The 27,687-nt window shown below is 43.0% G+C and overlaps 2 protein-coding genes and 1 long non-coding RNA gene across 3 annotated transcripts; 1 reads left to right on the top strand and 2 right to left on the bottom strand.

The window, feature by feature from the left end:
- Nucleotides 1-1,273: 1,273 nt before the first annotated feature.
- On the top strand, nt 1,274-4,565 carry LOC124262877. The gene is made up of 2 exons (XM_046697460.1): nt 1,274-1,526; nt 4,387-4,565. Exons 1-2 carry the CDS (start codon nt 1,274-1,276, stop codon nt 4,563-4,565), a joined length of 432 nt encoding a protein of 143 aa, XP_046553416.1.
- Nucleotides 4,566-5,403: 838 nt separating this feature from the next.
- LOC124262875 (adhesion G protein-coupled receptor L4-like) lies at nt 5,404-24,712 on the bottom strand. The gene is made up of 22 exons (XM_046697459.1): nt 24,694-24,712; nt 23,261-23,866; nt 22,774-22,884; nt 21,850-21,962; nt 21,041-21,253; nt 20,271-20,339; nt 19,479-19,623; nt 18,833-18,961; nt 18,606-18,684; nt 17,964-18,084; nt 17,348-17,406; nt 14,333-14,456; nt 13,865-13,974; nt 13,619-13,730; nt 11,280-11,430; nt 10,454-10,520; nt 9,695-9,758; nt 8,579-8,679; nt 8,192-8,333; nt 7,487-7,528; nt 6,656-6,799; nt 5,404-6,341 (listed from the first exon to the last, which is right to left on the bottom strand). Exons 1-22 carry the CDS (start codon nt 24,710-24,712, stop codon nt 6,054-6,056), a joined length of 3,009 nt encoding a protein of 1,002 aa, XP_046553415.1. The 3' UTR covers nt 5,404-6,053.
- Nucleotides 24,713-25,801: 1,089 nt separating this feature from the next.
- LOC124262931 lies at nt 25,802-27,306 on the bottom strand. The gene is made up of 3 exons (XR_006894728.1): nt 27,184-27,306; nt 26,508-26,686; nt 25,802-25,923 (listed from the first exon to the last, which is right to left on the bottom strand). It is a non-coding gene; the product is annotated as an uncharacterized LOC124262931 (long non-coding RNA).
- Between the last annotated feature and the right edge of the window lie 381 nt (nt 27,307-27,687).

The raw sequence follows: 27,687 nt of genomic DNA, 5'->3' as shown, positions 1-27,687 counted from the left end.
GACAAGCAACACGTCTCAGAATTACACTACTGTGATGATTTTCGCGCTTTGAATCCAATGGCGACAGTGTGGGAATATGATATTTTTCGAGGTTAAGATATGTCGCCAAATCTAAAATGAGTAGAAATGTGCAAGAGTGTACGTTGTCGGGTGCCACACCTCCTTTCACGGTGCCAATGTAAACCATGTTTGGTCGGTGGATTAATCCGCCCATGGACAGAAACTCAATTCGTCTTTTAAAAGCCTCCCTTTACAACAGACGCATTTCTGCGCATTTGCTTCTTCTCACTTGCGTGTAATATATTTCGCAGAATTTGAAATGGTTTTACACCATGAAATAGCCTGAACTGGTGTATCGTTATAAAGATTTAACTGGGCTATTTGAATACTGGCATATTTCCGCAGTTGCTCAATAAAGGATACCATATACATTTGTACTTGATTTCTGAGAGACAAGGGGCGGTGGGGTAGCCTAGTGGTTAAAGCGTTGGCTCGTCACGCCGAGGATCCGGGTTCGATTCCCCACATGGGCACAATGCGTTGAGCCCATTTCTGGTGTCCCACGCCGTGATATTGCTGGAATATTGCTAAAAGCGGCGTAAAACTAAACTCAGTTTAGTCAGTCAGTCTGAGAGACAAAGCCAGAGTGTTCCTTCAAGGACTGCATGGACAGATCTACAACGCAATATTCTGAGGATATGGTTGGTACGAGTTTAAACAGTGAACCAAGTCACCGATTTGGTCATCATGGGGATTGCGGATGAGAGAAGGTCCTATCCCTTTGCTGGTTATGAGGCGAGCAGATGGACGGGTGGTCTGGCTGGGTGACATCACACAGACCCAAACAACCTCAACAGTTGTATGGTACATAGAGCCAGAGCCAAACTACCATCAACGTGGACTGTTCCAATTCTGTTAAACCAACATATCATCTTTTCGCTTCATCCGTTTTCCCAGCACACCGATGTCCTGATATCTTGAGTGAATATTGATTTACGCAACTTCCGACACTTTGTGGTTAATGGTCATTGGTGTCAGCGTATATAGGCTATGGGCGCGGCAATACAATCGACCATTATCGTATGTAATTACAGCAATCATTATAATTTTCTTTAATCGTACTCTTTATGCTGAATACAGGTATCGAACCACTTCATGCTTCATGTAAAGAAAACCGGAAATTTGATGTAATTGTACTGAAAGTTGTTTCATTGGTCTGAACGGTGTTTTAGACACGTTCTCCAGATCCCAGTTTGTCAACCACCAAACCGCCATGACGCCAGCTCTGTGTGTATTGCTGTATCTTGTGTCTGAGACGGGCGCTAAGTCCAGGTTCGATCCCAACAAGGTTGTAATGAAGGCACATGCGCCTGTCTATGATACGTGGAACTTCACGCTGGATGGAATGTTTGTGTCCGGCTTGCAGGAACTATCGGCATGTCGCCGGGATCTCAGGGCACTGGAGAGGGAGGCAGCGCACCTCGAGACACGTGGGCAGGCGGAAGGAGGAACTGCTGCGTCTCCAGGTTGGTGGAGTGTGTTTTCGGCGTTGGCGACATAACAGAGATATGTTTTTATCTAATACCATGTATTGTGGAGTGAGCAAGTGAAACCTATTTTGTGTCGTATCAGCAAATACTATGAAATGTTCTGTGTCCTGTACAAGAAAGCCCCAACCATCCAACATGGCTGCTTCAGCTCAAAATACTCGCGGGAGAAGTCTTTTGTTTCCTCTTTAGGTACAAAGTAGTACACGCGCTTCTGTGTGAAAAGGAAAAGTGGTCCTGTGAAGAACTGCAAAGATTAAATGAACGCTGGTTAGAATCTCATGTACGATGATGTACCTGTGCTCGTGGGAATCGACTAGGATTCCTTTGCACAAAGTGATCCGAGAGTTAAGGGTTACAAGTCCAACACATTTAAACAGCTGTATTGTTTATAACGCATTGTGAAGGTCTGTCCTTCTGGATCTTTTTCTATGTCCAGTTGTGGGTATTTTGCGTCACGCTGAAGACCGGCGTTCGATTCCCCACATGGGTAAAATGTGTGAAGCCCATTTCTGGTGTACCCCCGCCGAGATATTGCTAAAAGCGGCGTAAAACTAAACTCACTCACTCACTTTGAGGATTTTGAAAATGCTACTCATTGCTAACCCTGTTATCAAAGATGCTGATGTAAGTAAAAACGGTCAAGCCATTTCCATAAACACAACAAATGTCTGTTGAAAGTTGCGTCCGTGTATGACGATTCCAAATACTTCTATGCCTTAACGCCCGCCAACGAAACCACAGACAGGTTACGTAACTCTGTCGCCAGAGCACTGCAGTGACGTCATATGAGGAACGATTTTCAGTTAGTTGTATAGAAAATGTGTAGCACGCTCATCATTTTGGTGATTTCCTCGGACATCACGATGACATGCCGAATCGTTGCTTTGTCGTCAATTATCCCTAAGGGTCGGGCGATGGTGTCCCTGTGCACAGATTTCCACAGGACCCCGCAGTTCGTGCTAAATCGGTTATGTTTGTAGAGTGCGAAGCGAGCGTGCGTTGAAGCCTGGTCGATATCTTACTTTGTGTTCAGATCGCTTCACTGAAGTTAAAGAATCAAAACTACTTACTAGTTGTTGTAAAATATGCATATGATTGATGACCATAAAGATTTTCTTATGACACAACTTGTAACATAACGATTTCTTCCTCGGAAGTTAGGTTGTGGTCGAAGTAACAATAATATTGTAAGTAGTATTATATTGACACCCACCTCGCTGCCACGAGAGAAATTGTTATGTTATACGCTATGTCATGCAAAATCCTATTGGCCATCAATAAAATACATATTTTACTACCAGTAGAAAGTAGTTTTGATTTTGTAACTCGGTGAAAACAAACCTAAATACCATTTATCCTCAGACTGGCGGGGGGCGGTGGGGTAGCCTAATGGTTAAACCATTGGCTTGTCACGCCGAAGACCCGGGTTCGAATCCCCACATGGGCACAATGTGTGAAGCCCATTTCTGGTGTCCCCCGCCGTGATGTTGCTGGAATATTGCTAAAAGCGGCGTAAAACCAAACTCAGTCAGTCAGTCAGTCAGACTGGCGGATGTTCCCGATAGGGCGCCGCCATTTTTAAAAATAAAAAAATCGGTTAGAATTAATGAGATTATAGTTTGTTTTCATCACGTTAGATAATCAAGACTACTTTCTACTCGTAGTTAAATATGTATTGGAATCATAACCAAACGGATTTTGCATGACACAACTTATAACATAACGATTTCTTCCACGGAAGCGAGGTGGGGGTCGAAGTCACAATACTGCGCGATAAATTTCTTGCTACATTCCCATGGTTAATGTCCACTCACCAGTATGTAGATACTAGTCAATGTGCAAGCGTCTTTATATTTGGTCTTATAATCCTAATTAGTTTATTATCATACTTGTATGCATTTTGAAACTAAATTTAAAGCAGACGATCTGCTGATACTTATAGTGAATTTATAACAGAACTGTAATATCTAGACATTTTATAGTTTGCCAATGTGAATCATAATTCGTACACACACCCTAGTGCATGTTGTCTGACTCATTACACTTCACGGCGAAAACAATGATTCTGTTGAAAGCTACGACAAATGAATAAAATCAAAATGCAAATATTAAAATTAAACAGATTAAAGTTACAGGAACAATATCAGGCCATTACCTTGTTCGAGGAATGTATCCATCAATATCCACAAAACTGTTCCAAATGATGTGTCTTTTAACAGTTTAATAATATACGAAAAAAGTGATAAATCTTTTCAGGTATTGGTGTATAGTCTCATTGGTCACCCAAGATAGCACACCTGGCAACTAATTGCATAATGTCCGCCTTTCTTTAAAAACAGTGAATTTAGTTAGCCAATAATGGACAATCAATCAATGTATTGCCGGTTAATCCTTTGAAGAAGGACGTTGTTTTTACGCAGACACCGACACGACAGAGTGTATTCAGTATAGATTAGTAAATCTACATACATAAACACTACCTTTTGACAATTCCGCTGTGTAAGATAAAAGTAATTAATCAATCAGCGTGTTATCGGTTAATCCTTTGATCGATGTTTATAATGTTGAATATTTACTCCAGACACAAAGAAATGCCAAATGGGAACCTTTGTCGGGTAATCTAAGTGTGTTACCACTAATTATACCTGTTATAAATTCATTAACGGACCATCAAGTGAATGATGACAAATAACATGTGTAGGTTTATACCACCTAACACGGGTTACAACATGCAGGCGCGCCGCTCGTGTTTCTGAATTCCTATCAATAAGTGATGATACTGGTGAAACAATCACCGGGTACAGTATAAGTTATAACTGACTGCTATCGGTTTCAGAATGTCCGGAACCGCCCCCAGTGAACAACGCGATTGTGACTAGGGATGGAAACGAGGCTTGGTATTCTTGTAAAGACAACTTCCGCTTCCGAGGCATCAGCCAATCAGCTTCTTGCAGGGCGGACGGCGAGTGGAAGTTTTTCTCCAACAGTCTGGGTGTTTGTTCTCCAACAGTGTAGCAATAAATCGTCAAAGTGACTTGATAATTTTTGTATTGACACACTGATTATCACAAATAAATTATACATTATGGGATCCATGATATTCATGTATTGCTGCAGTGTACCGGAACATAAATCCTTGTTGCGTCTACCCGTGATAGTTCGGGTTAGAATATTGATCTTCAGTAACCCATGCTTGTCGTAAGAGGCGACTAACGGGATCGGGTGGTCAGGCTCGCTGACTTGGTTGACACATGTCATCGGTTCCCAATTGCGCAGATTGATGCCCATGCTGTTGATGACTGAATTGTCTGGTCCAGACACGATTATTTACAGACCGCCGCCATATAGCTGGAATATTGCTGAGTGTGGCGTAAAACTAAACTCACTCACTTCTTGTTGAGTCTGCAGCTGGTCTTCCCACTGCAAGGATCATCATCACTAGCTTCCCTCAGCGTTCGGCTGTTGATCGTAATTTGACAGCAGTCCCAACATATGAAACATTTCTCACAACCGGTACATCTTCTTTGTAGTTTTCTGTATTCAGGGCACTGTGTATACCGCCACAACTAGAGCATGATGCTAGAGCAGGAGTAGATGCATAGAACGGTCTCAGAATAGTTCTTTATGCACTTACCCACAGGTGAATATTTTACTGCCGCTTCTTTTGTTTCCTTCTTTCACACGAACCAAGTGGGGAATGTGAGTCCATACGAAGCAAGTGAGGAATGTGAGCGAGTCCATAAGAAGCAATTCATTTTAATCTCTTCAAGAGAAGTCTTTCTGTGTCAGTCGGACAACTTACCAATTAACAATCTTAAAGAAACGCTGAAATATAATGAAATGAAGGCAAACATAAAAATAATGTTTCATTTTATTTGACAAAACGTTTCAAAAGAACGGTAGTCTAAACACTGGCACTCAAAACATGGCACGAATGAAATAATTGCATCAGAAGTAAAAAATACACATATTAGCAAAACGTATTCGAAATATTCTACTGAATCGGAGGCATAATTAAGACACATTAACAAACTAGAGAAAAATACTATAAATTAACGTTTAATTCATTAAAAAACTAAGTTTATAAGCATTATGAATGTGTAGAGTGGGAGGGTTGATTAATGTAGATGTATGCAGCTTGAAAATGGCAAGTAAAAAGATGAGTATATATCATTAATGTCTACTGACAACAGGATGCTGATTGGAAATTCTCGAAGACATTCCTACCTATCGGTCAGAAACATTTTCTGTAGACCTTGTTATTGTTACTTGGCTACATTAAAGGAAGATGGTGCTACGACTACTGCGCATGTCTGTTTGTTTATTTCCGGTCCATTAACATTTCGGTGTACAGAACAAAAACACATTTGATTAAAACGATATGCTTGATCTTATGTCTGAATGCGTTTATCACCGATGCGTCCGAAAAGAACATCCTATAGTTAGTTAACAGAAAGAACCCAAAACAAAACAAAACCGAGTGATTAAGTCTGAGGTCATGTATCAGTGGAACTTTCCCGCTGACCGTGGAGGGCCATCAAACGCAGACTCCATGTTGTTTTGGTGGGAGAAACCGGCATTGTAGGTGCCGATCTGCCGGAAGTGACGTGGGAAGGAGTCGTAGCTCATGTCTTGACCCACTGAGTGTCGACGCCATATTTTCTCTGTGTCAGAGACGTCGTAGTCGTCGAAGTTGCTGTGTTGTCGTTCCAGCTGCAACTGTTCATCAGGGTACGTACTGCTGTCCCTCCGCCCCCCGACGAATGATATGTCGGAAGGGTTGTTGTCCATCTGAAACGGAAACGTATCGGGTGCAACTCTAATAATATTCATAACACTTTTATCATAACATTACAGTGTTAGATCATTATAAACTACATCACACAATTGTATAATACACTGTAGATTACCCCATGGCATTTGAAAGGTAAACCTGGCAATATATTTTGCGTTTAGGTTTCGTATGCTATGAGTTGCTACAGTGAAATGAAGAAATTAAATATGACCCAAGTTTCGTGAAATAATGCAAACCCGCATAAAGATGAACGCAGAATAGTCTGGATTATCGGAGTGGATGTCATGTAGGTAAACAGGTATAAGCTTACCGGTGTTTTCACAGTTGAAGGCTCGGCAACATAGGTGTCATTGTCGGAGGAGCTCTTCTTCCGTCGAAGTGTCGTTATGTCGTTAGATGTCATTGTTGTCAGTCGCTTCCTCTTCTTGTACCGACGGTCATATGCAGAATGTACCTACAAAAATATTCAGCTCCCTGTCAGTTCGATCTGTTGTTTTTACGGATGGCCCAACGCTGTGTGTTTGCGTGCGCGCGCGCGCGCGTGTGTGTAACCCTCCCCTCTTTTTTGAAAATGCTGCCTAACTCCGTGTTTTCCGCAATTATCTAGTTTCATATTAGCTGTCTGTAAATAATCGAGCCTGTACCACGCAATCCAGTGACTGGTATGAGCATCGTTCTCAACATATGACCGGCATGAACCAAGTCAGCGACCCTGACTACCCGATCCCGTTGGTCACCTCTTACGATCTGCTGGTGTAGCGGGAGACCAATTAGAGCCGGGGCACTGAAGGAATGGGAGGAGTCAACCATGCAGCTTCCATATGGTTATGAGGAACTATTTTGGAACTTATTCGATATTTAAGAAACCTAAAGTTCCGCTTTACCGTAAATTACTAAAAGAACACACGCGAAAATATATGTCTTGAAACACCCCGTACTTTTAATGCATCCGGACCACACCAATGATGAGGAGAGACATGTTCCTGTAATTTTAATACTATTTCAATACATGTATAGTTTGGAAAAAGAAGCTTCATTTGTTCAGGTTCCATTTTGATACTGAAATACATATCTGGATTGATTCTGTTGCGATTAATACACTGTATTCATGTCAATATAGTGCTAACAACGCTATACTTACGTCAGAGTTGAGTAGACAGTGAAATACGAAGAACACGACGCCCTGAAATATACACACATAAAATGTACAGTTTTGACATAAAGAGATCCAAAAAAGAAATATTAGAATTCTCCAAATATCTCTGAGCCAAAATAATTTGTTTGTTTTTTCACATTAATGTAACTCTATTTCAGTAGTCTTCCTGATGGAACCGCACAAAACAAGTTATGTCAGTATTCCATTCCATTCTGTCGAGTGGGGCGGCGGGGTAGCCTAGTGGTTAAAGCGTTCGCTCGTGACGCCGAAGACCCGGGTTCGATTCCCCACATGGGTACAATGTGTGAAACCCATTTCTGGTGTCACCCGCCGTGATATCGCTCAAAGCAGCGTAAAACTCAACCCACTCACTCCCTCCATTCTGTAGTACCAATAAAACATTGAGAACAGGTTCAGAATTATAGCTCTCAAATGCTTCATGTCAATGAGGCGGCCAGTGGGTAGCCATGCTTCTTCGTCATACCGAAGACCCAGGTTCGATACCCCACACGGGGACAATGTGTGAAGCGATTGCATCCCCTGCCGTGGTATCGCTGGGATATTGCTAAAAGCGGCGTAAAACCTCATGCACTCACTGTTAGTCAGTGAAGACTACTGCTATGAGATATTTACATGTCTTCATCAGAATTTAGCATGAATTTCCAAAACACCGTAGTATCCTGGCATTACCTGGAAGCTGTTGCAGATGGTGAAGAGGTATGTGAAGATGTAGCCGACCACCTCAGTACCGGGGGCGTCCACTGCCAGGAACGCTAACATCCACGTCAGCCCCAACAACGGCAACAGCACAGCGGCGGCCTTCAAGCTCATCCTGCACCAATTATTAACTTTAGTCATAAAAACGTATTATGATGATGATGAAGATGATACTGTGTAAATAAAAATGTGTGTTTCATTTCAATTGATTAAAAAAGTGGATATTTTTCAGGATGAGAGCAGCGTATTAGCCTGGCGGTGACGGTACAGAATAGCAGTAGTTGGGAGCTGAGAACTTTCAAGTGAATACATTATGACTTAACAGTATCTTATCCCGATAGAACTGGAATGTAACCTTACCAGATTCCCGACTTCTCCTCCTTGCTGGAGGCGACTTTAGCCGACGAGTGAAGGGACTTCAGCATCACCCTCAGCACCATACACAGGATCACCGTGTTGATCTACGTATGTAAACACCATGCCAATCTGTTAATTCTACTTCCGCATTCAACTGATTCTAGTGATTTCATTGACTTAGACCATGTTGTGGCTGACATATCAGTTCTCTATGTTTGAAAATGTTCATTCAGAGTCTACATCAATTGCGTCCACATTATGATCGTATTGTCAACGCGTGGATATGTGAGTCGACTGGGGAATTAGCTCATAATTAAGATGAAGTGTGCGTCGATAAAGACGAAGGCATAGTTGAGTTCAAACGTCTTTAGTACATGACAAACAAATACACAAGACATGAGCGAGGTGAGCGGAGTACCTGCTCAACCCCTGGGACGTTTCCTACGAGCGGCATTATCCTGCTCGTGGTCGTCCCAACAGACAGTCCAAATACCGAACTCGTACTCCTTCACTGTCTAGATGTGAGCATACTAAGTATATATACAGTTTTTGACAACAATGGACAGGCGACGACTCATCAATGGACAGACAGAAAAACAATGGCACTTCCTTGACCAGATGATTTGATGGCAGACACGACCAAGGGGGATTACCAATGAAGGTTATAAATGTCTTATCCAATAATTAATAGTCTGACAAGTCAATTTACAATGAGGTAGTGATAAGGATGTACAGTAGTGATTAAGAATACAGTTTAGCGCCATATATATCTTACAATAAAGTCTCACATGTGTTGACAACATAGTTTTGGACTTTTTAAATATTTGGACGATGGCTGAATTAGTCACTATAACAGTATAATAAAATCTCTCAACGGCATTGTTGACTTTAAGAGATTCTGTTAACAGATACGGTAATGACAAAAATTCGGCGACGTTAAACTCGGTATTCAATTTTTGCACCACCTATGGATACGTAATGTCATTTCAGCAAAATGAAAAACGCAAATTCGACACAGAATAATTCCAGGAATGTATCTCAGAGTCATCTGTAATTACTGGTGAAAACAGAAATTTAAACTTTCTCAATTCTGAATGAGGTGAAGCAGAATACACTCACCACGATGACGAGGCCAACGGTTGGTACAAAACACACCAGTAGCATTTCGTTGTTCAGCCAGCAGCTGGATCATAACATAGCAATATTCATATCATCGTGGAAGCGGTGGGGTGGCCTAGTGGTTAAAGCTCTCGCTCGTCACGCCGAAGACCCGGGTTCGATTCCCCACATGGGTACAATGTGTGAAACCCATTTCTGGTGTCTCTGCTGTGATATTGCTCGGATAATGCTAAAAGAAGCGTATTGTTCGGATAATGCGATAAGAAGCGTAAAACTCTCTCTCTCTCTCTGAGTATCACCGTGTACCGTGCGACCGAGAGCTGGTGATGCCTGGTGGAGGTTGTGATGCTGTTTTCACATTCCTAGCATTATTCAGCAACATTTGGTTGAAGGACATTAACAATTTGCTAGATAAGTACTCAAATGAGTCATTGCCCAGGACTTGTGTGGAGGTCATTCTCCATTGTGTACACGCCACAGTATATCAAGGCCACACAATGCAGCTAAATGCCATGGTCATCACACAGTTTAACTGTTGTTCACACACCAAGTGATGTATAAGTGAGTTATTATGATCACAATCAGGGCCAAAACACCTGTACGACTGTTGTACAAAAATATATATAAAAGATGCATTCAGTGTGATTAGGGCGACGCTGTTATTGCATGCTAGACGACATTACATTAAAGTTACATCTACATGTAGACACTTTACCTATTTCATACTGGGTTTATACTAACATCGTGCATCGTACTTACATTCCGTTAGTTCCGTAGCTATGGTAGAACACTCCCACTGAGATCCCCACAATCACCAGCGGCACCCCTAGGGACATCAAGTGTATATTACATTCAACCTTTTAGGATATACATAATTCCAAAATATCATAGATTACACATTGTGTTAATACCAGTTCACCTATCACGCTGTACTATAAGGAAACTCACCCCGAAGACCCGGGTTCGAATCCCCACATGGGTACAATGTGTGAAGCCCATTTCTGGTGTCCCCCGCCGTGATGTTGCTGGAATATTGCTAAAATCGGCATAAAACCAAACTCAGTCAGTCAGTCAGTATAAGGAAACTAGAGTGATGCAACAAAAAACGTATCTCTAGACTGAATAATTGGCGACTTCAGCTTTCCATTGTGACAAGCAATATGCTAGCAGCTGCAGAATTCGGTTTGTATGTTTCACATTTTTTAGGAATAATCGAGAATAATGTAATTGTAGTGTTGCTTGATCAGCGTTAAACCACTGAAACCGTTGGTAAAGCATTAACACGTGTTATAGTAGTCTAGTGGAGGAGTCAAATTTGAAGCAATGATGTTCCATGTAATTCCTATTTTAACATGTACAGCGTGCATTTGCCTTGCCTTTGCATGTGTTTGTGACGGGTTCTTCCGATGGGCAGTATGCGTCCATATGTTCGCGACCACCTAGTATCATCGCTGTTTAACACTAATTCATAAACACACGCTTCTGATTTTTAAAGGGTTTTGCCGTTCGTTTTTGCTGTTTGAGTTAGCCCCTATAGAGGGCACAGGGCGGGAACGTTGGGAACTTCGTTATGTACGGAACATACCCCATCCAATGGCGAAATATTTCCTGATATGACTGTCGCGCTTGAAGACCTTGACGAGCGCCACGTAGAGATTGATGCCTTCCACCAGCATCCAGCAGAACATGGCGGTCAGAAAGTAGTGCAGCAGGATGGCCACCGTCTTGCACGCCCACTGCAGATAGAGAAAACTGTTACTGTTACACAGAAGGTAGGCGAGACCCAGTCAGGACTACACTGGTTCCACAGTTGGTTTGCACTTTTATTCACCAGACACATGGTAAATAAGTACGAATGTAAACAACCATGAGTGAGTGAGTGAGTTTGGTTTTATGCCGCTTTTAGCAATATTCCAGCAATATCACGACGGGGGACACCAGAAATAGGCTTCACACATAGTGCCCATGTGGGGAATCGAACCCGGGTCTTCAGCGTGACGAGCAAACGCCTTATCCACTAGGATACCCCACCGCCCTAAACAACCATGAAGACATGTAACAACTAAAACATAACTGACATACATGTAAATTTCTGGTGTTACATTTTGAGACTGCAATTGTATTTAACAAATGAACTTTCTTTCATTTGATGCTGAGGAGCAATCGACCCCGTCGCCCCGTTTAAGGTAGATAGGATCCTAGTCTAAACTGTTCCACACCAAGCTAATGAGTTCTACTGCAGTAATATGGGGGAGGATACCAGGAACCAATCAGCCAAAGCAGTCGAAGCGCCACGATTGTCATAATTAATATAACGTTCACAGTTAACAATATCTATGAATATCTACAAGTACGTATACTGAGATTAATGATATACTAAGCAGCAAAAGAAACGTCAGTTCTTGGACATTTCCTTCGCAGAAACGGATAACTGTAAACTCATTTAATGTTTTGATTGTATATTTTTGACAACATCTCCAACTTTACTTGAGCAAAAACATTCCTTCCCAACCTCAGAATGGAACCCAGGAAATAGTCTCAAAAACGCAACCTGATCTCGGAGATGGTACGGTGTTCTCCATGTTTTTCATGCAGCTCATGCTGCACGTGCTGTTCACAAGGACCAGCCCTATAAAATGCACCCCCAAACCTGGTTGAAACATTCACATTACAACGTCAGCAGGATGCCGCGACTCACGACAGCTCAGAGGAACCAGGCGCTAGGAAGACTTGAAGCTGGCCACACAGCACAAGCCGTTGCCAATCACTTCCAGGTCAACGTTCGGACCATCTACAGGCTGCAGCAACGTTTCCTGGCCACCAACACCACAAATGATCACCCCCGTACTGGCAGACCAAGGGTGACCACAAGACGACAAGACCGCCATGTTGTCAGTGTTGTGCGACAGCATGTACAGAATCCCTTCCATGCAGGCATCCGAAACAGCACGCCAGACAGTGGGAACACACGGAAGACCAATCAATACTGATACAGTACGCCGACGTCTGAACAGCGGGAACCTCCATTGCCGTAGACCTTACCGTGGACCTATCCTCACCCCTCGTCATCAGCGTGAACGTCTACAGTTTGCCCTACAACACCAAAACTGGCGATGCAGGCAATGGAGAACTGTTCTGTTCACAGATGAGAGTCGGTACTGCGTATCAACTGCAGATGGCAGAACAAGAATATGGCGACGACGTGGCCAGCGTTACTCAGACCAATGTGTTATGGAAAGAGACTCATGGGGAGGTGCAAGCATCATGGTATGGGGTGGAATAGGCCTGAACCAGAGAGTGGGTCCTGTGGTGTTCCAGAACCTTGGTCCAGGGAGAGGAGGCGGCATCACAGCGGTGCGCTACATCGACCAAGCTCTCAGACCCCACTTCATACCACATTTCGCACGTCACCGGAACAACATTTTCCAGCATGATAACGCCCGGGCCCATACTTCCTACAGCAGAACGGTGTCAACATTATGCAGTGGCCAGCCCTTAGTCCTGATTTAAACCCAATTGAACATCTTTGGGATGAACTTCAGAGGAGACTGAATAATGTCATACCAAGGCCGAACACAGCCGATTTATTGCGCCAGGCCTTTCTCAGAGTGTGGTTCCAGGTGCCAATGGCCTTCATCAATCGATTGGTGCACTCCATGCATAGACGCTGTGCTGCAGTTATTGCCGCTCGTGGTGGTCACACTAGATACTGAAGTCAAGAGTCTGAATGGACTGCAAACGTTCACGTAATGTCTTGAAACTGTGCTGAGTTATTCATTGATGTGTCAGGATATTGTACACAAAAAATGTTTTTGATCCGCATATTATGCCCATTTCTGTAATGATTTGATTACAGTGCCTTTCTAATTTTGAATTCGTACTGACGTTGTTTTTGCTGCTGAGTATATATAGGTATGTTCTTACTGTAGGCGTGGCGCTGCTCTCCGTGCGGCTGAACCCGATCAGGAACACAGTCTGGACACAGATAATACACGCTGCTAACTGTTCATGGATGCGCACTCGGTCACTGCGCAGTCTGAAATAATATATTAACGAAACAATATGAGCATTAGAAGGTGGACACGTTCTATAGCGTTTTAAAATGTCTGGCGTTATGGTTGATATTAGGTAAAACAGGCACACGTGATGTAACAGCAATTGCAACGTTACCGGAAGTACTCGAAGACGATGATGGTGGCGAGACAGCCGAGGATGGAGAGGCTGCCGCCGATGTAGGAGATGTAGGATAATACCTGGCTGTTTCTGTCGTCCAAATGCTCCTGCAACAGGTAAGTAAGCTATACATCAAAATCGTTAATCCGGTCGCAACCGTTCCTTGTGATGTCATTTTCAGTGTCCAATTCATAATAATGTCATCACTATTTTGTCCATGGAATCTCATTTTGTAATAATCTGGACTGATTATTTTCTGGGGTTGTGGTTTTACAGACAAAGAAAACTATCTTAGCCAGAATTTATCTTACAAAGTGAAAGGCAAGAACGTGCCGACAGAAACACATACATCAGTCAAGATGCTGTCGAAATCTTTCACCATCATGGTTTCATTCTAGATTCACACAATACATCTGCACAATGAGACAAACTTCACCGCTTGGGAGATGTGTCAGCGCCACCTACCGAGGTTCCATACACGTCCATCAGAATGGCGAAATTTGTCAGGTGGGAGCACACACAGGTCACGTGACTTCCGTTAATGCTCTTCAGTTGACACCCATCTTGAGACCATCGGTTTTTGTCAGACCTGTTACGGTTTCAAATCAGAGCTAGAATACAGCTTTCTTAAATAACATCTATTGTATAATAACTTGAGTCATAATGAAGACTAAGATTTGTCCCCATATGGATACTGGGTTAGAACAGATCCATGCCATCTACCCATGCTGGTCGTAATAGGTAGTCAAATGGATCGAGTGGTCGGACTTATGAGAGAGTGAGTGAGTTAAGTTTTACAATATTCCAGCTATATGGTGGCGGTCTGTAAATAATCGAGTCTGGACCAGATAATCCAGTGATCAACAGCATGAGCATCGATCTGCGCAATTGGGAACCGATGACATGTGCCAACCAAGTCAGCGAGCCTGACCACCCGATCCCGTTAGTCGCCTTTTACGACAAGCATAGTCGCCTTTTATGACAAGAATGGGTTGCTGAAAACATATTCTACCCCGGATCTTCACGGGTCTCGGACTTATGAACTTGGCTGATTGCGTGTCAGCTTTCCCCGCAAAAAACAACAACAAACACAGAAAACAAAAACAACAAAAATCAAACAATACAACAAACAAACAAACATACAAAACGAAACAAAACAAACCAGAACAAAACCCAACAAAAAGCAATAAGAAACTTCCAAGCAATAGCGAACACAGGTGTAACAAGGAGATCAACATCGTAATGAGTATTACTGTGTCCGAATTGTGCAGTTTCAGTCATGGAAGGTGTTCATGGCCGACAACACAGGGAATATTGAGGATGGAAGTTCATGATCCAAACGAAAACATATACTATCCCCCAAAAAGAAACGCATAGACCAGAAATCTGTTGCGAAAATGTTGCATTTTCAAACATGTATAACTACGTCCACAAATAGACTTTTGTACGTGAATTTTAACATCAGTTTAGAGGAAGCAAATGTTTATACAACCAAGTGGATAATTTTAGATAACGGAGACGTTGAGCGGGATGGTGACGACGTAGCACGGTCGCGACGTTGGGTCTCCTGGCTCTCAGTCCAATCTCCCTCAACCTGTTCCCTACAGTTTGACCGGATATCCTCCGAAGTCCAGGCACCCTGGCTGCTGTGCTCTCATCCGTGGCAGTACGATCACGCAAATGTAGTACCCGGATGTACCGATATTGGGTTGCAGTGGTGACTCGAGGTCTGCCTGTACGGGGACGGTCATTTGTTACATCTGTTTGGCTGTAACGAGCTGCAGGCCGTGATATCGTGCTCAGACTAACATTCAGACGCCTGGCAACAGAAGATTAATAGTCTGCAGCGTGCATTCTTTCAATGGCGATGTTCCTTGTCGCAGCGCCAAGACGTGGCGTAGTGATTTGCCCTTGAAACTCCCTCAAAACGAATGCCGATTTCCGAAAGTAATCTGGATTTTTATAGCCAGACAGTGCATGCTTTTTGCTGCACAATTTCAACTGGAAGATGATTTCTGTTGGGTTGTGGCAATGCGTTTTTAATCCTTGTAAGAAATCTCATCAAAATCAACATTTGCAGATAAAGTCGATTTTTGACTTGTGCAATTGTGTAAAATCATGTTATAAACACATTTGTTACATATTTTGACGATTGTTTGAACACAATAGGTAATTAATAGATTTTAAACAATACCAAACGCCTATGCGTTTCTTTTTTTGGGATAGTATATATATATCGTTTGGCTTGACACGCTGGGTTTCCTGAACAAAGCATGTTGTGATAGAAATACATTAATCGGCGCCTCCCTTATAATATTTTTATTTCGAAGCACTAAACATATTCTGTCATGACCTATTCTATCCTTCATGCCCAGTACATAAAATTAATGGTCCCTGTATCATCTTTAAAGATGCAGATCCAAGTGACAAACTAACATCCCGACACAACAGATGATAAGCCGTGTTGACGTCGTATACAAGGTTGACGTCTCTGCAGCAAAGTTACTGTGTGTGAATATATATACTGAACAACAAAAGTTTAGCACATTTTTTGGAAATTGTATTTAATTTTCTACAAGTAACACTTGATGCTATAGTTCATTATGCATAGAAATAGAGTGACCATTTGACAGCACAATGGAAGTGTCAAAAGACGTGTTCAATCCAGGACGTCCAGCTGACGTTACACAATTTAGGGTAGGGGTAAAACGTTCCAAATGACAAAAACGAGTTAATGGCTTGCCGCAGCTTGCTTGCCGTGTACCCGTAGCTTGCCGCAGCTCGTTGGCCAGACGTGGGGCCCTTGTTAACCTGTGTCGTCATGATGACGTCACAATGTGGCGGTCTTCCCGTGGGGCGGTAGAACGAGGCCTTCCTGACCTTGGTCGGTCTCTAACTTGGCCAGTTTGTTGGACCCGTTGCAGCAGACGAATAATTGTGTTGTAATGCACTTGGAAGTGCCTGGCGATGTCTCTTACATGCCGGTCAGCACGTAGTCGTCCGAGGACTTCATTGCGTTGATTTTCTGGCATTCCAGGCCGACGACCCATGCTTCAAACTGAACAATTCTTTGCGGTTTCTGTACACTGATACTCCAGTGTGTCATGTCAACCATTTTATACACCCCAGTTTGCATGATTATTCTGCCGATGGGCATAAACTCGATATGCACGTGCACAATCCTGTTTTTTTACAACGGTCCAACAATCGAGTAAAGTTTGATGGCACTCAAGTGTGTCATCATGTGTTCACGTTTGGGCAAAATTTCAGTATTTTGTCTCATATGATTCTTTTGTATATAAATATTACCAAAATGTGCTAAACTTTTGTTGTTCAGTATATATTACCGCCCACACTAGATTTGCTATGTAAAACATTAATATGTTTATACCACTGATTTCCATCGATCGGGACAAAGGCTCTGCTGGTCCAGTCAGATGGGAAGGACTCACCTGGACTAATGTATATGGATATACTTACACAGCTGACATGTTCATGAAGACACAGTACTCAGTCAGGTTATCCCTCAGTGTGGTGTTCTGGATCAGAGAAACTAAATTCAATGTCAAGGACATTGGTTGGACGGCTATAGTTTCAGGCAATTCGCTGGAGTGAGTGAGTGAGTTTAGTTTTACACCGCACTCAGCAATATTCCAGCTATATCGCGGCGGTCTGAGCCTGACCACCCGATCCCGTTAGTCGCCTCTTAAGACAAGCAGAGTCGCCTTTTGTGGCAAGCATGGGTTGCTGAAGACCTATTCTACCCCCTGATCTTCACGGGTCGCAATTCGTTGGATCAAACAAATAATCTAAAGTAGTGAATGGGTCCTTGGTATTTGATATGACGTTTTGTATTACTTGATTTATACACTGACATCAACTCCCTGTGTGCTTCTTGGCAACTGCATTACGGCACCTTGGGCGTGGTTTGCCATGACCTCTAAGGCGCACACTTCACTGGGCAGAAGCGTCTGCATCTCTTTCGTCTTCCCGTCCAAAACAGCTTCTCCTTCCACAATAGTGATCGAAACTGGGACTTGTTTAACCAGGCCAATCGCTATAATTGGAACCTAAAAGGTCCTAACATGACCCTGACCTTTAGACTGAAGGTGATGACGACGGGTTGATCCAGCGACCTGAAGGAGCTTTCTGGCACCTCGAGGACCCGACCGGATATGACGTCAGAGTTGACCACGCCCACTGTACCCGGCTCCGAACTGACGTAGAAACAACGCCTGTACATTGCACCTATTATATCGTTTGTATATAACAGAGAGCAGTAAATACCATCTATAGCAGAAAATATTATTCAAGGAGATAAAATATATAGACTGTGAAAAATCGGTGCCTCGTGATCATTTGTGTCTCGATGCATGTATGGTATGACAAGATTACCAGATTTGGAACTATGGAAAAAAATATAGTTATACAATGTGATAGTACTTTGACGGTATTTCTAGGCTTACTAATCGATGTTGTTATGTACAAAATTTATGTTTGTCTGAAACTCCTATCGTACTGAAGGCACGGATCCAGTCTAATGCGCAGACATACCCTGTACGGCGCGTCAGAAACATTTCTGGGTTCGAGTCCCAGATTTGTAATGATTATATATCTAAGCTTTCTAGGCACCAAACCTATGCGTGGGTTTCATCAGAGAGACTTCTGAGTCCTGGATCACTATAGGCCTGAATCATATAGGGTTACGGGATGGGGCTCACATTAAAGGGGGACCTACCCATTGTGACGGTCTTCCTTAAGCGACAGCAGCGTAGCCATGGACCGGAACTTGGCGTAGTAGATGTTGAAAGACGAACCTGAAACAGCGGACGTTACACATTCTGGCAATTCTAAGCAAAACAAATCAAAGACTTGAGTTAGTTGAATATTCTTTTTGAATAATCTTTGCTGATTTCATTTTATCAATTTTTGTGAATTACATACGTTCATCTCGAATGTACTGACCGTCGGTTTGTCTGGAAGCAATGTCTGCCACGGTGGAGGGCAGTTCGATATAACTGGAGGCCGCAGAGCCCGTAAACGCCGGAAGGTGAGTCACGTTGACCCCTTTCTGGACACTGGTCACGCGGAACTCTGTAAAAAGATGGAGTGAACAGGTCATTACAAACACAGGCCCCACAAGTGAGTGAGTGAGTGAGCAAATGAACTTAATATCAATTATGTGGCGTCATCTTAAGGTTTCTTCTCATTGCCGTTGCGTGTTTCCAGTGAAACGCAAATGTGCTTATTGACCTTTTGAACATCAAGGTCGTTTTATAAAATGAACTCTCTTCAGCATGAGTGAGGGAAACTTTTAAGATATCACCGTGGGATCACAGTTATGACGGGAATAATGCATCATTTGATTTTGTTCACCAGATTGACCCGCAGGGTTCATCTGCCGACTTAAATCTACCATAGCCTTACTTCTGTTTGGTGACACTCGTTAAGTAAAAGCAACGTTCTATTTGATACATCGCATACGACGTAAAGAGATATCCGGAATCAAAAACAAAATGTTAAAAAAAAGAAAGAAAAATATAAAGTGTTACTGTATGTTGATTTCAAATCAGTCTGGAGACAAGTGTTTCACAAACATCACGTGACTTACCCAGGTTTCTAGATGTGACCACAAGAGGGTCACGTGAGGGGAAGGAGTTCACAGATCGACGTCGCCGAAGTTGATGCACTATCAAATTCTCAGCCAAAGCCTCTGTCGATTCCAGCAGTGACGTCATCTTCTCCCCTATCATACTCTGCATGAATAAAACAACTGAAGTGGATACAAGACATTATCGTGATGAGTGAGTGAGTGAGTTAGGTTTTACGCCGCTGTTTGTAATATTCCAGATATATCACGGCGGCGGACACTAGAAATGAGCTTCACACACTGTGCCCATGTAGGGAATCGAACCCGGGTCTTCGGCGTGACGAGCGAACGCTTTAACCACTAGGCTACCACACCGCCCCATTATCGTGATGACCATCGCTGGTCTGAAGAGCTTACTGAAATCGCAAAAATCTGGAACAGTACTTTTCGGTACCAGTGCGATCATACAGTACCGTGTGTAAGTATCATTGAAGACATAATGTGTATCAAAGGCGCTGGCTATGTTTACAAGGGAGGTGAAATGTGCGTGTGTTTCTTTGTGCCGGCATTTAATTGAACGATTCGGTAAGGGGACACCCTACGGCCATGCTGCAGTTTAACATGGATACCCCCATCAGACACAGTATCCTGTCTCTGACCCGGTTAGTCCTTGTTGTATCTCTTACTATCGTTCGACAGGCAGGGCAACAACAAGTACCACGTAGTAATGTTTTCTGTCTGGGTGGAGCCATGACCGTCACGTTATGTTTATTGTGTAATTGTTTTGAAAAGCCGAAGGTTGTAAGAACGTACCGTCTTTGTATTTCTCCATATGATGACCGTCTCTGGGTCCACGATGTTGTCCACTGCATCGCCATATAGCTGTGTACACAACAACATGCATCAGTAAAATATCTGACATGTATACTGAACAAATAAATTAAGGAAACACGAATTCTGGGATTTTTTTTATGAGTGAGTGAGTTCAGTGATATTCCAGCAATATCCCAGCGGGGGACACCAGAAATGGGCTTCTCACGTTGTACCCATGATGGGAATCGAACCCGGGTCTTCGGCGTGACGAGCCAACGCTTTAACCACTAGGCTACCCCACCCACCCTGACATTGATATCAGTCTGTAAATAATGAACTGTGGACAAGGACATTATGTTTTATTATGATGACGCACTATCAATCGAGTCACCAATGCTGACCAAGTGGCGGATTTTGTCGCCTCTTACGATAAAAAACGGGTTGCTTGGGTTCAATATTTCCCCGGCGGTGGGGTAGCCCAGTGGTTAAAGCGTTGGCTCGTCACGCCGAAGACCCGGGTTCGAATCCCCACATGGGTACAATGTGTGAAACCCATTTCTGGTGTCCGCCGCCGTGATATTGCTGGAATATTGCTAAAAGCGGCGTAAAACCAAACTCACTCACTCACTCACTATTTCCCCCTGAATCCATGGCCATGTCAGGCTAACTATAGCTGTATGAAACATATCGTGTGCTCTTGAACTTCTTTGAGTAGCATAAGGGCGTATGTTGAAAGAGCAAACTATTTAGAAGCAAAGAGAAATAGTTACATCAGCGATCGATTGCAGTTGGTCAGATATGTCTTGGGCAGTGGTAACAGCTATAGACACTATTCGGACGATCCCGGTCGCGAACACCAGGTCGCCCGGATATAGCTGCGCCCCCTGGTAATCTCTCACAACGGAAGTGGCGTTTGCCAGCTGTCTCGTGACGTCTTCAATGGTGGCGCTGTCGACTGTCCTGGAGGCTTGAATGGCCTTTGCCTGTAACAGACCACAGTTCAGTGAACAGAGACTTACACAGGAGCAGCATAGAGATACAGCACCAACCCTCGCCTGTACATTGTGAAACGAACGCTTCTGTGTACCCGCAAATGTTCTGGATATTCACTGGGCATCATTATTTTTCCTGATATAGCAAGTTTATAAATTCCCCGCACCTGGCATCTCAACAACACTTTAAATAATATTGAACCAGAAAGGGAGAAAAACCTTCTGGGTTTTGAAATCTGACCCGATTCCTCTCACATCAATTTCTCTGTTAATATTCACATTCTTCATTTACGTTGTGTTTGAACTGTATATGAAATAATAACATCTTTGCATACAAGTATATTCAGTGTGTATAACACTCACGAATAATAAAACACATATGAACAGTTTATTTCCCAGGTGCGATTTCTGATTCCCATGACTGAAAATCTGATTGGTTGCAACATATCGGATATCTGGAGTTGCGTCCCTTGGTATTCAGTGTTAAACACTTACTTCTGCCAGTTATCATCATGAACATGTGATACATTTCGTAGATGCGGCATGTGATTGATTCCAGCCAAATACCCGACCCCCTGTATTGTTACCAGTTCATTGATTTCCATGATTCGTGGACTGACGCACTCTCCCAGGTCCGGGCGAGTCCATCTTCCGCCGCTAGAGGATGAGGAGTCGTGGACGCACTTTCTTGTAGCATTACCTGGCGACATGAGAAAGATTTAACAACCGACGTTGAACTTAACTTGATAACGTAAAATCGTGGATCAGAGCGAGAGAACCAACCGGCACCTCCACTATTTCGCTGAGCAGAGCTGCTTTTATGAAACCGAAGGAATACAATTCCAGATAATGCTTGTGTTACCCGAAAAAGGCTGATGGCCTTAATGCAACACTTTGTCCAAATACGTCACAGTGGAGCCCCATTCTACACACGTCAGAAGGACATCCTAATTTCACCTTACGCACAAAGCAAACAATTGGAAAACTTAATGTTATGCTGTCCTGTGAATGCAGTGCATGAAATGTCTGATAAAGGGCACCTGTTATCTTTGTTAATTGTCAGTTGATTGACCGGTGTTCAATGACACGTTTGATGGTTTTTACAGTAATATCTGATTTATACTGCCGCTTGGTAGATCCCATTACAGGTCAGAACGACCTTTCGCCAACACAGAAGGATCTGTCCGATGATTAACAACTATCGACATGAGCCCGTCAGAAGGCAGCTTTTCTCGAGTTTTAAACTGGCGACTTCCATTCTAAACAAAATTTTGACGATTTGTCGATTCAAAATTTGCCAGTTTCTTCATATTTACCCTGGTTGATCGAACGAAACGTCTTTCTGACGTTACCTGTCATGGCACCATAGACTGGAGTTTGATGTCTTGGACTTTACTCAAGAGAGAATTCAACCACATTTTACTACCGATGCTTCATGGCCAGGCATATCAAACTGGGCGCGTTGTGTCTGTGTTGTGTCAGTACCAAGCTCTTCTCGGTGTATTCCTTACCAATTATCCCTGGTGGACATGGCACGACGTCCACACGGTCCGCGAGGGTGTCCTGCCACGTCAGTCCACTGCCGAAAGTCGTGTCCCGATCTTCGAGACAGTGGGCCGAGTCTAGTTGGAGACATTAAAGCAAACAATTTCGTGATGATTATATATTATAGTTTTTCTCAAATATAATCTACACAAAATCACTTATATATAACCACTTATAAATGTAATATATTAGAAAGGGCGGTGGGGTAGCCTAGTGGTTAAAGCGTTGGCTCGTCACGCCGAATACCCGGGTTCGATTCCCCACATGGGCACAATGTGTGAAGCCCATTTCTGGTGTCCCCTGCCGTGATATTGCTGGAATATTGCTAAAAGCGGCTTAAAAGCGGCATGAATAGCTTGAATTATACATACTGGGGATGTATCTTTGTCCAAATGTTGTTCATCTTTTGCCATTTACTTCCCTAAGCGAAAAGCGTGTTTATAGCCCACTTACCTACAGGAATAGAGCACTTGCGCCCTGTGTACTCAGATGTACATGCGCAACGGAAGCCATCTTTCTCCTGTATGCACGTGCCTCCATGGTAACACGGCTCCCAATCACAGTCTTCGAACGGAAGTTCACACTGGGTTCCTTTGTATCCTTTTGCGCATGTGCAAGAATATGTTCCAATCTCGTTTACACACGTACCGCCATTTTGACAAGGTGTTACTCCACACTCATTAATGTCCTTTTCGCAGAGCTGACCTGTATATCCGGTTACGCATGCGCACCGAAACTGACTTGTTTCATCCACACACGTTCCACCATTTTCGCAGGTAACGCCCATGCAAAGGTCGATGTCCGATTCGCAGTCTTTTCCAGTGTAACCGTCCAGGCAGCCACAGTGATAAGAACGGTCGACCTCAGTGCAGCTTCCATTGTGCTGACATGGAGTCGAGTAGCAGGGTTGGAGTGTGGACCTTGCCACCTCGCAATGCTTGCCCGCGTACTCCTCTTCACAGATACAGTTATACGCGCGCCCTGACAGGTCACGCGGGTCCAGGCATTCCATCAAGTTGTTTGTGCTGTTGTCACAGATATTTTTACAAGCTGGCCGACCTGCAAATGGAAGGGACTAAGTGAATGAAATTGTCCAATACGGCAAACATGAGCAAAGATTCAGGTCGCCGGAGTCGGTGTACTCGTGGTGCCAACATATTCTCATTTTAGGCAGCTCTTGAGTTTTAACGCGCAACCAAAATTCTTTATTCGCAGAGTGTATGTAGGCCATCGGCCCATAATACAAATATTAAATGTATGCAGTACACACTAAAAGGAAGTGATACTCGTTTTCTATATATCCATTGTCGCACATGTTACATAACATGTGATGTCTGGGCTTATCTGTGTATCTACCTGTCTCAATATTTAATTGATGGGAACCACAGCGAAACTGTGTGAGTGCAATGCGAAATTTACTAACACTAAGATATGGTTCCATAGATAGATTACACTTGAAAAGATAATATGAATAGGTTTTAGAACTTGATGATAACGAGTTATGCCATTCTTGATGGGATATATGCTGAGCCCTGATAATATATTCAGACAGGAAGGAATTTAAGCTACTAATATACTGTCTTTCCCATATATATCAAAATCCCATATTGTAAAGTAATAACTTAAGTTTTGATACCCAATTTGTTTTTCCATGGCAAGCATCTTACAATAATAAGTTATAGCACTTTATGGGCAAACGAGATACTGGCATATTCAACAGTTTATGCCAATATTTAATACAACGTTTGTAAGCATAAACATAAACAGGGTATCTGCCACACTCACCCCGAACGATGTGATTAGGGGTTGATATTTTGACACACAGCAGATATTTACAAGCCAGAGTTTGAACTTTCTCGATCGGTGAACTAATATCACAATCCAACCCCCAGACTTCAGCCCCATAGACTAGGATTTGTAACACTTTTGTATAAAAAATCCTGAAAAAAATGTCACCGCGAATAGGTTTTTTGCTTCGATAGTGATCTAATAATACTATAGAGGGGCCTTTTAGATTGTAGAATGGAATTACATCAAAATTGTATCATTGTATCAAAATGTTTATGCCACGACGAGCTTTGAGAAAGAAGAACACCCAAGTACTTATACCATGGGACACAATCTATTCTCATGCCACTCAAAAAAACATTTTTCATATTAAGAGAGCATACCTCCATTTCTAAAGACAACAATTTTGGATTTATCTAGATTAACGGAAAGGTCATACTCGATACAATACTTTTCCAAAACATTAAGACACTTTTGTAGGCCACAGATAGTATCGGAGAGGAGTACTACGTCGTCAGCGAACAGCAAGAGAAATACTTGTGTTGGTTCTGGATGCATCTGTATACCCAGAAGTACTCCAGGTGTATGATCGCGGTGTGTGAATAATCGCACCTGGACCAGACAATCCAGTGATTGATTTCATAAGCGACGACCTACGCAATTGGGATCCGATGACATGCATCCACAGTCATTGAGCCTCATCACCCAATCGTGATAGTTTCCTCTTACGACAAACCTGAGATGAAGAGGACTCATAACCCGCATCTTCGCGGGTTCAAACAGCTACTACGATTGTTTCGAAAACGGTAATTCTTAGAGGTCCTTTGAGAGAGTTTAACACCGAAGATAAGCGCATTCAAAATGTGCGGTTGTTTGTTTCTTCTAAACGTATGCAAGTTATACAATACCATCTTTATGTGATACCATGGCATGGCTTGCATGGATTTCCCACTCGTAAACAAAATACTGACTCTGGAATGATCAATCCTTGTTCTATCCCATAATGCCGGGCGCTAAAGGGTAACAAAAAGTACAATCTTGAGTGTTGACTAACATCTAGTCTAAAATTCTAGACTTGCATGGACTTTCTTGGATATATGTGCTTCAGGGTCATGACAGGTATGACACACTATCGTTTCTCGTGTTTCCCAGGTTCCCTCTCGGGTATCCTGTCACTCACCCGACTTGTAGATGACCTGCAGTCTGCCCACCCAGGGGTTAGTGTCGGTGCTGGCGTTGTACACCAGGGTGATGTTCCCGGGGGAGAAGAGTGCGTAGTTAGACAGACACAGCTCCTGGTTCCACACCTCGTTCCTCTCGTTGATGGCCTGTGTGCAGGGGGCACCATATAACTTATTGTCAGTGAGTTATGAAGTTGATGCATGAGTGATTGGTTGGACATTTGTTATGTTTGGGGTTACACTTTCTTGAATATTCGGCTTCAAACACAAAACAAACGAATCTCATACTCCCACCAATCATGATTGCACAATGCCATTTAGGAAGTGGTCAAATGTAACATATGTTATGTTTGGGATTACACTTTCTTAGTAAAGTACAAATTCTAGTACTTTTTTTGAGTTGAGCCCCATCCGGGATTCGAACCCACACCCTCTGAGTAATTGCCAGCACACAAAGTCAGCCGCCTAAACCGCTCAGCCACCGCGACTTCCGCACAGACTCTGAGGGTGTGGGTTCGAATCCGGATGGGCCTTAACCCAAAAAATTACTCATGTGTAATCATGATTGGTGGGAGTATGAGATTCGTTTGTTTTGTGTTTGAAGCCGAATATTCCAGTCACCTCTTACTACAAATATGGGTTGATGAAAACCAATTCTAACCCGGATTTTCACGGGTCGACAGATAAAGAAGGCGTGCTGGTGGATTTCTCAGAGAAAAGTTATTACCTACCGTTACAGGTGATTCCCCGCACCAAGGCAGGGACCCGTTGAATGCAATCCCACGTACAATGGTAATGACATTTTGTTTAGGCAAAATCTTCCACTTGAATATCTGGTCACGGGGCGGGTAGTCTGGATAACCGGGGGTTTCTATGATGGTGTCTCCAGTGATATCGTCGCTTGGAACACCTGTTGAACAGTTACTTCCCTTACTGCTCCAGGATGTGCTATGACATTCGCTTTTTGACAACAACATTTATTCCTTACAGAGTTGATTATTGACGATTATTGATCGAAGACGGTTCATGTGGTTCGAATAAACTGTTACTAAGTTCAGACATATGTCCTTTGATTTGAGCGACAAGTCAATGAAAAACGATCATAACAGTTAGTCTTTGACATAGACCGGAACATATTTTTGAAAAGACTTGTTGTACATTGGCCATAACCCTAGGCCGTCTTGGGACTTTTACCACAACTTTTCTTTGATAAACATTTACCTGTTTATTAACAAATTAAGTGCTTGAAAACAATGACTGCCCAAATCCCATCTGTACCCCTGTTTTTACGGCAAAATGCTAAACTCCCTTGTTGATCTAACGTTGTATTTATTATCCTTCCGTGACATTCGCGAGGTGTTGTGATCTTGGTACGAATCTCGACATACTGTGTGTGATCCGCAATACCTGTATACTGGAGGCTGAATCCTGGTGGTTGTCCACTCTCGTCCGTCACGAAGTTTATGGTCACCTCGTTCGAGTTGGACAACAGTTCGTCAATACTCTGCTTTCCGCAGCCTTGAAATAACACATCCGACCCGTCAGTTATCTGAAAAAATAATTATATGTGTTTCCGCACTAATTCTCTCGCGCATACTAATGTCTTTTGGTTTAGTTTGGTCGTTGTTTATCGCCACACTCAGCAATATTCCAGCCATATGGCGGCAGTCTGTAACAATCGAGTCTGGACCAGACAATCCAGTGATCAACAGCATGAGCATCGATCTACGCAGTTGGGAACCGATGACATGTGTCAACCAAGTCAGCGAGCCTGACCACCCGATCCCGTTAGTCGCCTCTTATGACAAGCATGGGTTGCTGAAGTCCAATACTAACCCGGATCTTCACGGGTTATCCAATGTCTACATGGACAGATTTTTGGGACAAGTAAATACATGTTTAGTGTATAAA

Source organism: Haliotis rubra, unplaced genomic scaffold (genome assembly GCF_003918875.1).
Source record: "Haliotis rubra isolate DU_JTF1 unplaced genomic scaffold, ASM391887v1 Scf86, whole genome shotgun sequence".
Taxonomy (NCBI): Eukaryota; Metazoa; Mollusca; class Gastropoda; order Lepetellida; family Haliotidae; genus Haliotis; species Haliotis rubra.
This window is presented reverse-complemented; position numbering and strand designations above follow the sequence as displayed.

Coding starts and splice junctions, on each gene's coding strand:
- LOC124262875 (XM_046697459.1), bottom strand. Junction 18,685..18,832: donor TGCTTCCAGACAAACCGACG/GTCAGTACATTC, acceptor CCGCTGTTTCAG/GTTCGTCTTTCAACATCTAC. Junction 17,407..17,963: donor TCATCACCTTCAGTCTAAAG/GTCAGGGTCATG, acceptor TCTCTGATCCAG/AACACCACACTGAGGGATAA.
- LOC124262877 (XM_046697460.1), top strand. CDS start 1,274: ATGACGCCAGCTCTGTGTGTATTGCTGTATCTTGTGTCTGAGACGGGC. Junction 1,527..4,386: donor AGGAACTGCTGCGTCTCCAG/GTTGGTGGAGTG, acceptor TATCGGTTTCAG/AATGTCCGGAACCGCCCCCA.